Genomic DNA, 18,390 nt, shown 5'->3' with positions numbered 1-18,390 from the left:
TAACATTACTAAATAATCACAAACTTCAAATGTTTGACAAGATTTCCAAGAGTTTAAGGTCTATAAGAGAAAATACCTCTGGGAGCACATCTTTTTTTAGCAAGTCTCCTAGAAAAATACCAAATTGAATTTGGATATGAGTTATTATTAAAATAAGTACTTTGTTTTCCTCCAAATTTCTCATTAATTAATTTAATCATTTCAGTCACTAGACTAAAAATCAACAGCAAATTTTTTAAAATTTTAAGAATCTACAACTGCTACCCTCTGACACCATTAAATGATAAAATAACATGGTTATGTAGAAAGCTTCAGGAATCTAAAATGTACAACTCATTGTACTGAATCCCAATAAATTTATTAGAAGAAATATAAAATGAGGAATCTATAAGGTAAATATATAAGAAGATGTAACAGTGAGCACTTTTTGCCTTAATGGAGTTCAGAGTAAACAGATGTTAAAATAATAATGAACACTGAAGTCTTAAACCCCTCAAGGTCATCCAAGAGGGTTGGAATCAACTTCTTCCAAACTCATGTTAACATTGATATTTTGACCTCTTCCCATAAAAAACAAATGTTCTTAACAGTATCCAGAATGGTGAATCCTTTCCAGAAGGTTTTCAACTTTCTTTGCCAAGATCCATCAGAGGAATCACTACCTATGGCAGTTACAGCTTTATGAAATCTATTTCTTAAATAGTAAGACCTGAAAGTCAAAATTACTCCTTGATCCATGTGCTGTGGAAAGGATGTTGTGTTAGCAGGCAAGAAAACAACATTAATCTCATTGTATGTCTCCATCAGAGCTCTTGAGTGACCAGGTGTACTGTCAATGAGCAGTAATATTTTGAAAGAAACCTTTTTTTCTGAGCAGTAGGCTAAATCGTAGGCTTAAAATAATCAGTAAACCATGTTGTCAACAGATGTGCTGTTATCCAGGCTTTGTTGTTGTACTCATAGAGCACAGGTGGAGTAGATTTAGTGTAATTCTTAAGGGTCCTAGGATTTTCAGAAGGGTAAATAAGCTTTGGCTTCAACTTAAAGTTACCAGCTGCATTAGCCCCTAATAAGAGTGTCACCCTGTCCTTTGAAGCTTTGAAGTCAGGCACTGACTTCTCCTCTCTAGCCATCAAAGTCCTAGATGACATCTTCTTCCAGTAGAAGGCTGTTTCATCCACACTGAAAATCTGTTTAGTGCAGCCACCTTCATGAATTATCTGACCTAGATCTTCTGGATGACTTGCTGCAGCTTCTATATCAGCACTTGCTGCTTCACCTTGCACTTGTATGTTATGGAGACAGTTTCTTTCCTTAAACATCATGAACCATCCTCTGCTGGCTTCAAACTTTTATTCTGTACCTTCCTCACCTCTTTCAGCCTTCATAGAATTGAAGAGAGTTAGGGCTTTGCTGTGGATGAGGCTTTGGCTTGAGAGAATGTTGTGGCTGGTTTGATCTTCTACCCAGACCACTATAACTTCCTCCATATCAGCAATAAGGTTGTTTCACTTTCTTATCATTTGTGTGTTCACTGAAGTAGCACTTTTAATTTCCTTCAAGAATTTTTCCTTTGCATTCACAACTTGGCTAACTGTTTGGTGCAAGAGGCCTCACTTTCAGTCTATCCTGGCTTTTCGACATGCCATCCTCACTAAGCTTAATCATTTCTAACTTTTGATTTAAAGTGAGAGACGTTTCACAGCAAAGGAAACCATAAACAAAACGAAAAGACAACCAACAGAATGGGAGAAAATATTTGCAAATAATGCGACCCAACAAGGGATTAGTCTCCAAAATTTACAAACAGCTCATGCAGCTCAATATCAAAAAAAAATAACAACCCAATCAAAAAATGGGCAGAAGACCTAGAGATATTTCTCCAAAGAAGACATAGCTTCAGCTGGCCAACAGGCATATGAAAAGATGCTCAACATCACTAATTACTAGAGAAATGCAAATCAAAACTGCAATGAGATATCACCTCACACTGGTCAGAATGGCCATCATCAAAAAACGTGCAAACAATAAATGCTGGAGAGGGTGTGGAGAAAAGGGAATCCTCTTGCACTGTTGGTAGAAACGTAAATTGATACAGCCACTACGGAGAACAGTATGGAGGTTCCTTAAAGAACTAAAAACAGAACTACCATACAACCCAGCAATGCCCACCATATTGGGCATATACCCTGAGAAAACCATAATTCAAAAAGAGTCATGTACCAAAATGTTCATTGCAGCTCTATTTATAATAGCCAGGACACGGAAGCAACCTAAATGTCCGGTGACAGAAGAATGGATAAAGAAGATGTGGTACATATATACCATGGAATATTACTCAGCCATTAAAAAGAATGAAATAATGCCATTTGCAGCAACATGGATGGACCTGGAGATTACCATACTAAGTGAAGTGAGACAGAGAAAAATGAATATCATATGATATCACTTATATGTGGAATCTAAAAAAATGATACGAATGAACTTATTTACAAAACAGAAACAGACTCACAGACTTAGAGAATGAACTTATGGTTACCAGGGGGGGAGGGGGAGGGGGAGGGATAGACTGGGAGTTTGGGATTGACATGTACACACTGCTATAATTAAAATAAAATGCCTTTCCATGAACAAAAATACAGTGAGAGATGTGCAACTCTTCCTTTCTTAGAGGCCACTGTAGAGTTATTAACTGGACTAATTTCAATATTGTTGTGTCTCAGGGAATAGGGAGGCCCAAGGAGAGGGAAAGAGATGGGGAATAGGCAGTCAGTGGAGCAGTGAGAACACACACAACATTTATGGAATAAGTTCTCTGTCTTATATGGGTACAGTTTGTGGCACCCCAAAACAATTTACAAGAGCAACATCAAAGATCAGTGATCACAGATCACCATAACAAAAATAATGACGAAAAAGTCTGACATACTGCGAGAATTACCAAAATGTGACACAGAGACATGAAGTGAGCAAATGCTACTGAAAAAATTTCGCCAAAGATTTGCTCAACCCAGGTTGCCACAAACATTCAATTTGTAAAAAAATGCAACATCCGTGAAGCACAATAAAGCAAAGCATGATAAAATGAGGTATGTCTGTATTTGTTCCATTAGCCTAGTCTTTCCCAAAGTAAATTCAATAGAACACTAGTTCCATGGCCATTAATGGGTGATATTGACAGGTAAGTTTGGAACGGGATGAACTAAAGTCAATCAGGTTTATTTACTCAAGAACTTCTCAAAGCTGTTAATATGCTTTCATATGTTAGATCTTACAAAATAGTATTTTCCAACGTCTCTTACTTACCACTTTTCAGAAAATCTACATGTGCATCTTTGTGATGAAGTAGCTCCACATCGTAATTGGCAGATGTGTTAGCATGTTGTTCTTCCTTAAAGCAAAATTTAAAATAACTTGGTTTTGTTTTTAAAACAATGAAGTAATTATTCATTTTGCTTAAAGTGAGATCAAATATACCCAACAATAATTAGCTATAATAAGGGGACAGTTTGCTCAGTAATTAATCTATTTAAAGATGCAATAATTTTCCACAGCAATATAAACGATATTAAAAAACTACTGGCTACATATCAGTAATAAAGTAGTGATTTTTCTTATGTTATGTCAGAATTAACATAGATGGTTCATCTACAAATTTTAGAAATTTTTTTACTCTGAATGCATTGTCCTGCCAATACTTTTTATACACAAATACGATGTAATTGAAATAGTTTACTCAATGTAAAATAGTTGATTGAAGGAGGAAATAGCATCTTTAAATACCTATAGTACATTAGCAAGCACCAATTATATAAAATAGCAAATACAGACTAATAAACAAGTTTAGTAACTTGTCCTCACTAAACAGTAAATAGAAACTTCAACATTATCTATTTACAAGAAAAAGACAAAGACTGAGGAGTCACACCAGTAGCACACAACTATGGTCAAATTTAAAAAGCAAGGTATCTGTCACCCTCAGAGTATTTTTCTTATAACTCATGAAATTATATTAAAATACATCTATCATGCTATTTTAGTTGTTCACTGCTGCCTCACCTAAACCGTTCTATTGGTTAAGGCTATAATTTCTATTAAAGAGCCAGCCAGTGGTATAAGGAGGAAATTAATAATGAAAAGATTACATTTCTCATGCAATTTAGTTTTCATCATATGGTGGCAAAAAAAATGAAACTGGGCTTATGAGAAAGCTAATTTAAATTTTTAGATATACTGGCTACTTTATATTTGTAAATATAATCAATACAATTAAACGTAACTCCCCTGAGTAAAAATTCATTTGAAGCTTTCTATGGCCCAGGCATTGTGCTGGTCTTAGGCAACTAAATAACATAATGAAAATGACAAGACAGTAACAGATTCCTAAGAAAATTCATTAGTAAAACCATAAGACTCATATGTTTTTCAGCTAGAATCATAAACTTGTTTAAAACTATAAACTATTTTTCCCTAGTTAGACCTATTAGTTACAAACACCTTTATACTGGGTAGGCAAGAACAAAAATATAAGAAAGAAAAGATCTACTAGAACACACAAAGTGAGTAAAATCTAATAACAACTGTCAGGAAAAGAATCACAGAAAAAGTAATCATTTCAGATAGAAATTATATTTTGATGAAAGTAATGAGAACAAAATTAAAAACAAAAAAGCTGATAGAGAATGTTCTTATTAGAAAAAAAATACAGCACTTTGTTCTGTGATCCTTTCTTGTTGCTTTTCATTATTTACTAACCTGGTCAAAGACACTGAATGTGTGCTAGCAAAACAGAAAATATGATATGGGAAGAAAAAGTTAAGGTTCATTAAAATAAACAGTACATATCAAATATTTAAAAAGCAAAGCAGAGCTTTCAAAATAGCAACAAAAAGAACTGCCTACCTTCATTGGAATATTTGTAATAGTAGTTGAAGCCAAGTCGAAATGCTGCTGTACTAAAATATTTAATTTGGTAGCAAGATGCCGTCCTGCACGAACACTATGAACTTCACTGGTTAAAACAGGGGACAACTATAGAAAGGTATGAAAAAAAAAAACCCACAAAACTTTAATACATTTTAACTTAGTGCTAAATATTTTACTTCAACCCATGAAAATTAAGTACTTTTACTTGTGAGAATTTAGGGGGGAAAAGGTCCATAAATTAACCATAATCATTATTTTAGTAATATATTTTTATACATTCATTCATTCAACAGATAGGTATTAAAGAGAACTTACTGTATAAGTTGCCAGAAACTGTGTGAGCTACTGGAGGATATAGCAGTGAACAGGCAAAATCCCTGTCCTCATGAAACTTAGCGTAGAATAGTCTTTGATTTAAATATATATTTTAATTTATCATTTTTACTTCTATTTATCTATATGCAAAATTGATTTGAAGTGCCCCACAGAAATACTGTAGAAAAAATAATTAATTTTGTGGAGAGGACAAACCTCTGCAGATACTACTACTTATTACAAAGAATGAAAATCACTACAATCATCATATTTTGTCACCAAGAAATGTATAAGGCAGCCAAAAGTTACTTATAACAAGGTAACAAAATTTTACTCATTCCAGGGTAATAGTATTTATTGTAAGTAAATTACTTACTTATCTCAAAGTAAAGCCAATATAATGTCATGTTACCAAGAGTCAGAAAAAAGTTAACAAAAACTGGGCTTTCACTGGAAACCACATAAAACACAATGATAGAGATAATGACCTAAAACAAAATCAGCTATAAAAAAAATCATTATCTAAGTTAATACTTCATGTTTATATTAAGTAATGCTAACTAAAAAACAAAAATAAGAACATACACATTTAATATAGTTATACAAACACACATATCTGTATTTCTAAACACAGACCACCAATGGAGAATATTATGTGACGTGACTCCATTTAACAATCAACAGACTCATCTCTTCCTTTAAAATTGTTCAAATTTATTTGAAAAGTAAAACCAAGGTTGGAAATTAGTCTTTTACCCCTCTGGATAGGTAAAGTTAATTTCTTTGTTATAGGAGTGTATTCTGATTAAAGAGTGTATTGTTTTCCTAATGAGGAGAAAAACAGTTCTACAGAGTAAGAAGTCATTAAAGCAACTGAAATCCATTACAGTAACTGAAATTTGAGGAACAATACAAATTGTGTATGGTTTGAGAACACAGTTATTTAAAATAAACATCAACAGGCAAACATAACAAAATACTTTCAAAATCTACAATTAAAGAACTAATCTAGGTACTTTGCCATACAGGTTGCTTTCAAAACTCTAAATATTTTTGTATCAGAAAATGTTGGCAACCTGATCATTCTTATGCTAAACCTTCTCAGCATTTATTATTAATAATTAACAATGATCTCTTCTTCCATTACTTCTGCACTTACCTCTTTTTTAGGACGATCAGATACAAGGCTGTCTTCACCAACTGGGTAGGTATGGATCAAGACTAGCTCACACTTCTGAATCTGCATGAGACTTAAAGACAAACTTTTCACTTAGAATATAAGACTACATACTACGTAAAGAATTCAGGCAGGTAAACTATAAAAAGGTTTATATACTAAAACAGTGTGTCTCTATAATCAGATACTACCGTTAACATAAAAGCTAAATATTCAGAAAGACTGCATAACTGCTGTACTTGTATGAACATTTAATGACTAATGTATATGAGTTTAATTCAAATGCAAAAATGATCATTTTGTGTATTCGAAGGATAAAATAAAGGGAAAATTCTTATACTCTGGTATAATTTTCAATAGATAGCTGCCACAGAGAAAATGAATATATTGTGTATTAATTCCCCTTTTACTAGTGTTTTTCAAGAACAAATTATATTACCTATAATCAGTTATTTCCAAGAATACAGAATCTGTAATACTAAAAAGTTACCCCCAACTTTTTATTTTATTTATTTTTGCCCCCTCCATTTTATTTCTTTTTTTAAATTGAGGTGCAGCTGATGTACAATAATAAAAGTTTCAGGTATACGACAGTGATTCACAATTTTTAAAGGTTATACTCCATTTATAGTTACTATAACATACTGGCTATATTCCCCATGTTGTACAATGTATCCTTATAGCTTATTTATTTTATACATAGTAGTTTTAATTCCTACCCCTATCTTGCCCCTCTCCCCTTCCCTCTCTCCACTGGTAACTACTAGTTTGTTCTCTGTATCTGTGAGCCAACTTTTTATTTTAAAATTTCCAAACCTACAGAAAAATTGAAAGAAAAGTACTATTCAATGAACACCCATATATCCTTAACATAGATTAGCTAATTAGCTGTTAGCTACACTTGTTTTCACTATAAATGCCTAAAGAGATGTACATTCTTTTATTTTTTTACTAAGTCATTTGGGAGTAAGTTGCAGAGGAAATATTTCTTTCCTAAATACCTCAGCATGCTTCCTTCTCCTAGTGAGAATAATCCTACTCGTTGACAATAATAACAGTACTCCACCTAGAAAATTAATAGTAGCTCGATCTAATATAGACTCCTTGCAGCAATTGTCCCAAACATATCTTTAGTGGCTTTTTTCTTTTTTAAAAATTCAGACAATATAATTAGTTATGTTTTGATTTGGTACATACTGAATAATGCCACCAATGATTTGCTCATTTTATAGATTTGTAATACAGAGTATGAGAACAAGCCATCAAAAAAATATGCATTATAAATTCATGTATTATTTTATCCTTCTGCTCACCTTTCCGGTGAGCAAAAAGTAAAATTTTAAACTTAAAGGGAAAATGGGACAAGAAGTTTCTGATCGAACATACGTTTTTGACTAATTTGTAGAGCCAGCAGAGAATTCAAGGGAATGGTACCAATTACCAGTAAAATTATTGGAATAATTATAATGAAATAAATATGACTATAACATGGAATATTTATTCCATTTATGGATTATACTCACTGATCTGAATTTGCAGCAAGCTTGTTATGTTCATGAATTGTTTCCTGGACACAGTCCTCAAGCATTCGCACATGACTATCACTATGGCATAAAAAAGATAAACCAACTTAAGTAAATAAATAGTAAGAGAAAGAATTAAACACACTATTCAGCTGTAGTATCTTGTTATAGGCACTTAAAATCACTTCAGTAAGGACTGTCTGTAGCGTGCTCATTCACAATACCAAACAACCAATTGAATGAAAAACTAGTGAGGAAAAAAAGTCAAATCAACCTACGTGATAACAATCTAAACAGCTTTCAATGAGATGAATTGGATATTTTAGAACTGGATAAACGCAGTTTCGATATTAGAAAGGCCACATGTGATATCCTTAAATGCTAACATGTTGCCCCTGCTTTTTTTTTTTTAATAAAAACTACAATAGGATATTAAAATTTCCTCAGTGAAAGAATTACTGTGATTAATGTCTCACCTTTTTGCATTAGTAATGCAAATTATTCGTCCTCTATTTCCAACACGTTCTGCATTCTCCATTAGTAGAGTACGAGCCTCATGTTGGTATTCGGTAATTTTACAGAGGGTTTCCACTGCTGCAACAAGACCATGCAGAATACTGCAGCATTCTGGATCTGCCCGTGGATTAGGAGGCCCAACAGCAGCTAATGCTGCCATCAGCTAAGGGAAAACAATCATGTTGACAAGAATAAGCACAAGTCAGACAAAGGCATCACAAGAAAATGAAACTACAGACCAATTTATCTTATAAATATGGATACAAATATCCTCAACAAAGTACTAGCAAACTGAATCCAGCAACATATAAAAAGAATTAAACACCATGACCAAGTTGGACTTATCCCAGGAACACAAAGTTGATTTAATGTCTAAAAATTAATTAATGCAAACGATATCAATGGAATTTTTAAAAATCATATGATCATCCCCATAAATACAGAAAAAGCATTTGACAAAAATCTAAAACCGTTTCATGATAAAAAACACTCAACAAACTAGAAACAGAAGGGAACTTCCTCAAGCTGATAAAAGGCATCTATGAAAAACCTATACATAATACCATGCTTAATAGTGAAAACTAGATGTGTTCCCTCTAAGATCAGAAACAGAAGGATATCCACTCTCACCACTTCAATTCAATACTATACTAGAGCTTCTAGCCCAAGCATTAGGAAAGAAAAAGAAATAAAAGGAATTCAGATTGGAAAGGAAGAAGTAAAACTATCTCTATGTTGCAGATGACATGATCCTGTATGTAGAAAATCCTAAGGAATCCATGAATCCATTAGAAATTTTTTAGAAATAATAAGCAAGTTCAGCAAGGTTGCAGGATACATGATCAACAGACAAAAACCAATTGTATTGCTGTACACTTGCAAAGAACAATCCAAAAATGAAATTAAGAAAACAATTCCATTTATAATAGCACCAAAAAGAGTAAAATGCTTAGGAATAAATTTAACAAAGGAAATGCAGATTTTATACTCGGAGAACTATGAAATATTGTTGAAAGAAATTAAAGATCTAAATGAATAGAAAACATCCTATGTTCATGGACTGGAATACTTATTATTGTTAAGATGACAACATTACCCAAACTGAACTAAGATTAAACATAATCCCTGTCAGAATCCCAGCTGACTTCTTTGTATTGATAGAAATTGATAAGCTGATTCTAAAATTCATATGGAATTACAAGGGATACAGAATAGCTAAAACTCTTAAAAAAGAACAAAGTGTGAGGACTTTGCTTTATATATGCATAAAGATACGCTGGAAGGACCCATTAAAAACTAATAGTGGTGGGGATAGTGATGTGCTGGTAAACCAGCTCTCCAAAGGGAAAAAAAACCCCTAATTTGTAGTGTTTGCCAATATCTATGGTTAAGTACTCCCATGATTGCTACTTTCAAGTTTTCACTGAATGTAAAGTTGATAGGAGATGCACACACTCAGCTCTCCCAAGTTGGTATAACCAGGCTTTAGCACAGCACTAACTGGAACAGGGGATGAGTGGGAAATTTTTCAAGGCTTAGCTTTTACTTACACACACACACACACACACACATATGTATACATGCAAGTATATATGTAAAATTTATTTTTAAACTATATAGGTATTACCTATTCATAAAAAGTGATCAAAAATGAAAGAAAAATACTGCATATATAGGACTATAAAAAGTCCCTGGTACTCAGGAGAAAAAATAAAAAGCTGCTTTTTAGGACAGGGGTGTTGTGGTCCTGGGAAAGCAGCAGAAAGCTTAACTTCTGGAGTCAGATAACTATGGACTGAAATTCTGGCTCTGACTTTTAATATTGTGTGACCCTGGTTTATCTCTCCTAGCTTTTTTCCTAATCTGAAAGTGAAACTAATAATAGAACCTGTGCCACACTAGTATGATACTTTCAAACTTTATTTAATTTAGCCAACAAAAACAAGACCAAAACTCCTGAAATCTGATAAATTTTTTGTAATAAGATCTACAATGTAGAGGACAGAGTCACGTGCTGTAACAGAAAGAGCCCTGGACCCAGGTATGCAAGTCGAACTACCTCTGGCACCTGTGGGCTTCAGTTCCTTCACCTGCACAAAGAAGGAGTCAAAGCAAAAGATGTCTACAATCCTTCCAGCCCAAACATTCTTCAATCAATCTACTTCAATTACTTCTCATGATCAGTCACAATAACCAGAGAAAGGTGTGACACAGATAACCAAAGCTAAACATTAAATGTGTTTACACAGACAAGATTATACATAATTTATACAAAATGTCAATTATTTTATATCATCTTAAACATTAGGGATTTGCTATATAGTTGCCTTCACACCTGGAGTTTCCCCTTCTGTTCATAATCTAAAAGCAATGCGTGTGATATAATATGCCTTCACCTTCAGAAAGCAGAAGGAAGCAGTAATTCTCGTATCATCAGTATAGCTCCCATTATTAAATGCATACCTCTTACTGCACTGCAGAGGTGCAGTAATGAAAATCTATTCAAATTTGTACTTATTTTTATTTATACACCACTAGAGAAGCTTCAGGCTTCTTTCACAGTACCTCTTGAAAGAACAAAGCAGAATACATGCTATTTCAAAAAGATAGTACAGGGGGAATGTATGGAATCCTTAATATTTTTTCAAGCAATGAAAGAATAAAGAACATTCCGGAGTGATATAAATGAAAAGCCAAGCCAATAAAAGCCCCCCTTCAGTGAGTTACCTCAAAAGAAAAAAAGGTTATATATGTTTACATGTTATAATATTAATCACAACATTTTAATACCAAACATCGTAAGAAACACATTTTCATTAAAACATATTTGGATGGGATTATTTCCACTAAAGGGCATCCATTAAAAGAAAAAATTTAACATGAAATAGTTCAAATAATGTATTCAAATATTTCACTAATGCCTGTCTCTCATGTTCATATTCATCAGTGAAGGACCTAATAGACCGAAGCCTTCTATCCACCTAAACGACACAAAAGAACATAATCTACCACGAATTCAATAGCTTTAGACACATGTTTAAAAAGCATAAACTTGATGAATTGAGCATGGGTTTATTTCTGCTCCCTAAAACTCCACTAAAACTGTAGTAAACGAATTTAATTTAAAAAAAGGAAACACCAGGGGCTTCCCTGGTGGTGCAGTGGTTGAGAGTCCGCCTGCAGATGCAGGGGACGTGGGTTCGTGCCCGGTCCGGGAGGATCTCGCATGCCGCAGAGCGGCTGGGCCCGTGGGCCATGGCTGCTGGGCCTGCGCGTCCGGAGCCTGTGCTCCGCAACGGGAGAGGCTGCAGCGGTCAGAGGCCTGCTTACAGCAAGAAAAACAAAAAACAAACAAACAAACAAAAAAAGGAAACACCAAAGGGGGGAAAAATAACCCCATAAACCCACAAAGATGAAGAGAATGGAGGAGGAGACAAGAGAATAATCAAGAGATGTCAGCAAGAATGTATGAAAATGGATGGAGGAATGGTAATGGACTTAGCAAGACTGAATAAACTGAAATCTAAGCGCCTACAGGGGAAAAAGGCAAGATGATATGCCTTTCAGAATCCAGGAGAAGTTCAGGAACTGAAGGCATCAAGTACCACATAAATCAAGGATGAGGCAAGACACTGAAAACTGAATGACTTGAAGCCAGTATAAGGAACAACCTGACTCCCGATCTTACTCACACCCTACCCATGCAAGTGACTCCCTCTTCCTGACCCCCCAGATACAGAATCACAGTCCTTGGAGGAAATGAACCAGAGAGGTACCAAGCATGGATACCACAAAGCACAGCAGAGTGTCAGGGGAAGACACTAGACCAGTGCTGCCCAAAAGAACTTTCTCTGATGATGGAAAAGTTCTATAACTGTGCTGTACAGTAGCCACTATCCACGTGTGGCCTGCTGAGCGTTTGAAACATGGCTAGTGCTACAGAGAAGCTGGATTTTTTTATTGCATTTAATTTTAATTAATTTAAATTTAAATAGTAGCTATTTGATAGCCAATAGTAGCTACATATGGCTAGTAGCTACGATATTGGACAGCACAGTACTAGACCAAAAACAGAAAGACTGAGTGAAAGTTCACCTACTGGATGATAGAACCTACCCTCTCCCCTGGTTCCCAGAAGGCTGACAACCAAGTTTATAGCATACAGGTGGAAGAGTGGAAGATCTTCTCTGGAGACCCTGAGAAGTCTCAGAGAGACAATCTGTCTATCCTGACATCTGGAGGCCTCCCAGGGAAAACAACTAGATTAAATAAATCACGATGACGGCCAGTCAGCAATACCTACTCCACAACATGCAGATCTTCTAACCTGCTGTTTAGTGCCCTGCTTTTAAATAAGGTTGCATAGCTAAATATCAGTAGGCATTTAAGAAAAGCCTCAACATGAAAAGAACACTGAAAACACAAGGAGATCAAAAGAAAACTTCAAATAAACGAATACCTTTGGATTAAAAAATTACACCCATAAAACAAGAGAAGGATATGACAAAAATGGACAAAATTAGAGCGTAAGTAAAAGTGCTTGGAAATTAAAAATAAAATCAAATAAAAAGTTCCATATAAGGATTAAAAGGAAATAGGTAAAAGGCCCAGAAAGAACAACAATGGGAGGATCAGTGAGAAAAAGAATAAGGAATTTAATCCAGGAGGTCCAACATCCCATTCATAGGAATTCCAGAAAAACACAGAACACAAAGACAAGAACATTATCAAAGAAACAACACGGGAAAATTTCCTGAAGAATATAAAGCCTAGCACAATGAATGAGAAAAGACCAACATCAAGGCCAATCATTGAGAAATTTCAGAACATAAAGGGGGAAAGAAAAGATTCTAAAAGGTTTCAGAGAGAAATTATGAAGAAAAATGATACTGGACTTCACAATAACACTGGGAGTTATAAAACAGTGGGGTAAGGCCCTCAGGATTTTGAGGAGAAAATTATTTCCAATCTGAAATTTTTATACGTCAAGTATCAAACTGTAAGGTAAGTTACAAGAATTCTGGAGGTTATATTTTACCAAAACAAGAGATTACACACACACACACACACACACACACACACACACACACACACACACACACACACAAAGCAAGGAGGATGACAGCACTGCACTAGGCCTAGAAAGCAACCCGTTCAAAGTGCAACCCAAGACTGCGTTCCAAGAAGTTTTCCAAGGGGGAAAAAAAAATCAAACTACTAAAATTCTAATACATTAATGATAAGTATATTGAGAAGTTATACAGAGACATGAGGAAAAGCAGCAATAGATTCTCAGAAAACTAAGCATATTAAAGGGGAAAAAAAGGAAATGATAAATTCCAGGAACACCAAAAAGTTGTACAACAAAGGAAATAACACAGAAGTCAAATCATTGTGCTGTAGAACTTAAACTTATACAGTGCTGTATGTCAACTATATCGCAATAAAACCTTAATAAAACACAAAACAAAGGAAATAATCACATAAACTACTTGGCTTAGCAGTGGATAACACTTTATGTAGACACTACAATGTAAACATGAAATTTTGAATTAACCAAAACTTCTGATATAATATTGAGAAAATCAGGGAAGGGAAGAAGGCAGTGAGAGTGGCATGGGTGAGAGGAAGTATAAAAGGTAAATCCTCATGGACAATAATGATAAATGAGGTTTAAATTGAGAACTCTGTAAACAGCAGTAAAAACATGTTATTTAGAAATATGAAGTAAATACTAGATGAGCTAAAGAGTTGAAAGCTTGCTTCTAGAAAGTGGGGAGAGACTGGAAGACAGACAGCTGTTTTTCTTTTAATATTAGTTGGTGTTTTAAAACTATGTGCAAATACTATACCTATTTTAAAAATTAATTATATTTTAAGGAAGTATTACCAGGTCCAGATAATTTTCAAAAATGGCCACAGCTCAAAATCTAAGCATACCTCCTGCAAATTTTGGTCTTCTTGAGTCCAAGAATTTAAAACATGTGCTCCAGAGTCACTCACAATGAAATTCACCTAATAGAGTTCAAAGAAATAATTAGTATTCAACTCCAAGTCTTCTCAATCACATCATATTTAAAACATTTATTTTATTATAAATACCTTTTAATATATTATATAGAACATAAACATAAATAGAGAGTGTAGTCTCTAGTTCTGGTTTGCTGATTGATTCATTCACTCATTTTATAGTTACCGAATGCCTAGTACAGGCCAGGTGCTATTCTCAGCACTAGGGATATGGGAATACAGTGATGAATACAACAGTTCTGTTGCTCACAATGTGGGGAAAGCCGGGGTTCCGGGGTGTGGTAAGACAGTGCAGGGAGAATACAAACAAAAATAAATGAACATAATTTCAGAGAGTGATAAATGCTATGAAAAAGTTGTTTAGCTTCTTTAGGTTGGGTGATCAGAGAAGGGCTCTCTACAGAAGTGGCAACTGAGGGAAATCCAAAATGACCAAAAGAAACCAGCCAGGGAAAGAGCTGGAGGTAGAGAATTCCAGGTACAGCAAACAGCAAATGCAAAGACCTCTAGGTGCACACCCTCAAAAGGGTGAAGGTCAGAGTGGGCAAAGAGGTAGGAGATAAGGTCAGAAAAACAAGCAGTGGCCATATAACCTAGAGCACTGAAAGCTAAAAGAATGGATTTGCACTTTATTCTAAATTTTAAAGTAAAGGGACTTCCCTGATGGTGCAGTGGTTAAGAATCCGCCTGCCAGTGCAGGAGACAAGGGTTCGATCTCTGGTCCGGGAAGACCCCACATGCTGTGGAGCAACTGAGCCCGTGTGCCACAACTACTGAGCCTTTGTGCCACAACTACTGAAGCCTGCGTGCCTAGAGTCCATGCTTCACAACAAGAGAAGCCACCGCAATGAGAAGCTCGCACACGGTAACAAAGAGTAGCCCCTGCTTGCCACAACTAGAGAAAGCCCGTGCGCAGCAAAGACCCAACGCAGCCAAAAATAAATAAATAAATAAATAAATTTAAAAAAAGCATCCTAATTCTTCCACTGTATCTGTCAAATTTCCTTAAAAAGTTTTTTTAAGTAAAATGCAAACAAAATATATATCAGGTAAGATGATAACAGTAAGTATACATTAGAAAATATATCAAATGATGGCTATGTTCCCTTTTGGGAGGAGGGTGAGATTACTTCTTTCCCCTGGACTATATGATCTAATTCATGATCTTTTTTCCTATTATCCATGTAATACTCATTTTGCTTCCCCAGTAAGTTTGATAAGCAGCCTTTTCTCCTAAGACTTACCTGACAGGAACATATTTTACTGGCCACTTTACTCACATTACCTCATTGAAATCTTATAACAATCATAGGAAGGAGGTGTTATGCTTACATGGGAGGAAACTGAGGCTTGGAAAGATGAAGCAAAATGATCAAGGTCACACTGCCGGCAGCTTAATGATGCCAGGACTTGAACCAAAACCTGTGTGCTAAATCACTACATTATGCTTCCTCTCATGTATCCTTTTTTACCTTACATGATACACAATTTACAGAGGGACTAAAACAATTTATATTTTAATTTGGAACATATCTGAATGTATAATATATATTAGCCTCTCTGTGTTCAACCTTACTGTTACTGCTGTGCCTGTGCCGGTCTATGAACAGGCTAGGTCCCAGCCTATGCTGCTCCAAATGAGACAGAAAGCAAAGCATCCACTTGTGGCTTAACCAAATGACTTTCCCAAAATAAAACAGTTGGGATTCTGAAAACTGAAGATAATTTTCACACTTGGAGTTTCTATCTATCTTCAATTTCTCTTCTTACTGATAAAAACAATTTCCTCTTAGCATTCTTAAGAGCATTCTTTACAATATGGCCAAATCCTGCAGCAATTTAGGACACTTTCACTAAAACTGCAAGCAGCCAGGTTCAAATTCTGGTTCTTCCTCTAACTAGCTACATGACTCAGGGCAAACTGCTTCTCTCTACCTCAGTTTCTGCCTCTCCAACAAGGCAGTAATAAACAAGGCTGATATTCAGATGGAACATACCAACACATTCTGACAAAGTGCTTTCAGCCAACATCCCTTCTGCTTAGGCTGGCAACAGTTCTCAGTGGTGTCTGTTCCATTCTGGTTTTATACACTTTGAATACTGTCCCAGTAATTACAGTAGCTACCTCATAGGACTGCTGTAAGAGTTAAAGGAGTTAATATGAAGCACACGTAAGTGCTCCATAATCGTTAGCTGTTATTATTGTTGTTGGCCCCAATTAAATACATATATTAACCCCAAAGGGGAGTTCTATATACTACACTTTTAAAGTAGTAAATAAACAGTTGTAAGTCAAATCTAAAGCAAAGTCATACTTAAAAAGTGTAAAAAGCAGTCAAGTACATGCCCCAAATCATGATTTTACTTGTACTTCACACTCACCAGCTTTTTGAAAGGAAATATATCATACATTATTCTACAATATTCCATGGAAGATTCTACTGAGCAAGTCCACAATGATTTAGATATAGGGGCCAAAGGGATGATTCCTTGGGTCCTATTCTTCACCAGCATATCAAACTCGACATGCTGTCTGCATGATTCTGCCATGTAAGGGCAGTGATCCACAACAAATACTGTTTTATGAGATTCAGAAAAAATCTTCATTTTGTTTTAACCTGTAAGGGATAAAATATATTAGCCAAACATCTTATATATAACATTTAATATCTTAAATTATTTCTAACGAATGCATCTTTTCCTCAAGATTTGATAGGGAACATGAATAATCAGCAGTCAAAGAAATTTACCGAACAAAGGACAAGATTTAATGAGGTCATGACCAGAAAGTAACAATTCAAGGGATGAGCTACACCATATTCACCTGTCATTCTACCAGACACAGGCAGATTACAATACATGCAGATATTTTTTGCTTTTGGAATGAACTTAAATTTACCAGAAGAAAACATTTTTACAAATAATCGTATTTGTTTCCCTTACATAATACCAAACAAAATAAACGACAAACACTCTTCAAACACACTTTTGATGATCCTTGCTAATTGACATCAATCAAATATAAACCCCTAAAGTAATATAAAAGTCAGCATTTGGGGGCTTCCCTCCAAAAAAATCTCAAGACTTCTGAAAAAGGGTGGGGATTGGGGAGAAAGAATGAACTGGAAAGAGTGACAACAAAAGGTAAGCTCAAAACATAACAAACATTTCCTAAGATAACTGCATATTTGGTCTTCGCATTAGGATAAGGACCTCAAATTCACACTCTCCACCTTAGCTTCTGAAACACCACGGTAATTCATCATGTAGAACAGAAAAACTTAGGTGCTACCATCACATGGTGGGAAGGAGGAACTTTTGAAACTTTTTCTTATAAGAACTCCCTTGCTTCGCTAATAAAAACTTATACTGAATAGACAAACCATATTCGAAAAGCACAGGGTAAACACAGCAGAAGTGTTCATTAAAACGAACCGACTTTTTACAATCCAGCTATTTTCTTCTCCTGCTTTCCAATGCATTTCCCCTTCATGCAAAACTCTTCTTTGAGAAACCTAGACACACTCTGCTGGAAACTGGGGGGGAGGGGGTGGAGTACAAGGTGAGTGGATAAGGAAGACCTCAGGATCGAGGTTCGCTTACTTTCGTGCCTGGTCCTGCAGTGAAAACGAACAGAGGCTATGCACCACAGCCTCTCTGGAAAAGGCTGCTGGCTGGGTGGGGAGGGTCAGCGCACAGTCAGGAGTGTCTGGTACCAAAGGCAGGGGACTATGCTTTCCCCGCTCATCTCCTAACACACCGGTCCTTCCCAGGCTTCCTAAACGCAGGAGCGCGCGCGCCTGCGCGTGAACACAAACACTCACACACTCGAACTGGCGCGTGCGCAAAGCACTCTTCGGCAGCCCCGCCAAGCTGCCCTTCCCCCTCTGCGGGCCAGACGCC

The 18,390-nt window shown here is 35.6% G+C and overlaps 1 protein-coding gene across 3 annotated transcripts in view; it reads right to left on the bottom strand.

The window, feature by feature from the left end:
* INTS13 (integrator complex subunit 13) overlaps positions 1-17,094 on the bottom strand; it is a gene marked incomplete at its 5' end in the record, with an annotated part of 31,239 nt that extends 14,145 nt beyond the window's left edge. The window contains 8 exons of one of the 3 annotated variants that reach the window (XM_079714200.1): positions 3,307-3,391; positions 4,756-4,779; positions 4,903-5,031; positions 6,401-6,491; positions 7,942-8,022; positions 8,418-8,620; positions 14,398-14,472; positions 16,870-17,094. In XM_079714200.1, coding sequence (XP_079570326.1) covers positions 3,307-3,391; positions 4,756-4,779; positions 4,903-5,031; positions 6,401-6,491; positions 7,942-8,022; positions 8,418-8,620; positions 14,398-14,472; positions 16,870-17,094 — 913 coding nt within the window. Of the gene's footprint in view, positions 1-3,306; positions 3,392-4,755; positions 4,780-4,902; positions 5,032-6,400; positions 6,504-7,941; positions 8,023-8,417; positions 8,621-14,397; positions 14,473-16,869 lie in introns of all 3 variants that reach the window. The other 2 variants (XM_079714199.1, XM_079714201.1) reach the window with 2 other exon arrangements.
* Between the last annotated feature and the right edge of the window lie 1,296 nt (positions 17,095-18,390).

The sequence above is a fragment of the Hyperoodon ampullatus genome, assembly GCF_949752795.1.
Source record: "Hyperoodon ampullatus genome assembly, chromosome: 11".
NCBI classification, from domain to species: domain Eukaryota; kingdom Metazoa; phylum Chordata; class Mammalia; order Artiodactyla; family Ziphiidae; genus Hyperoodon; species Hyperoodon ampullatus.
Note: the sequence above shows the minus strand (reverse complement) of the source record. Positions and strands in the feature narration are given on the sequence as shown.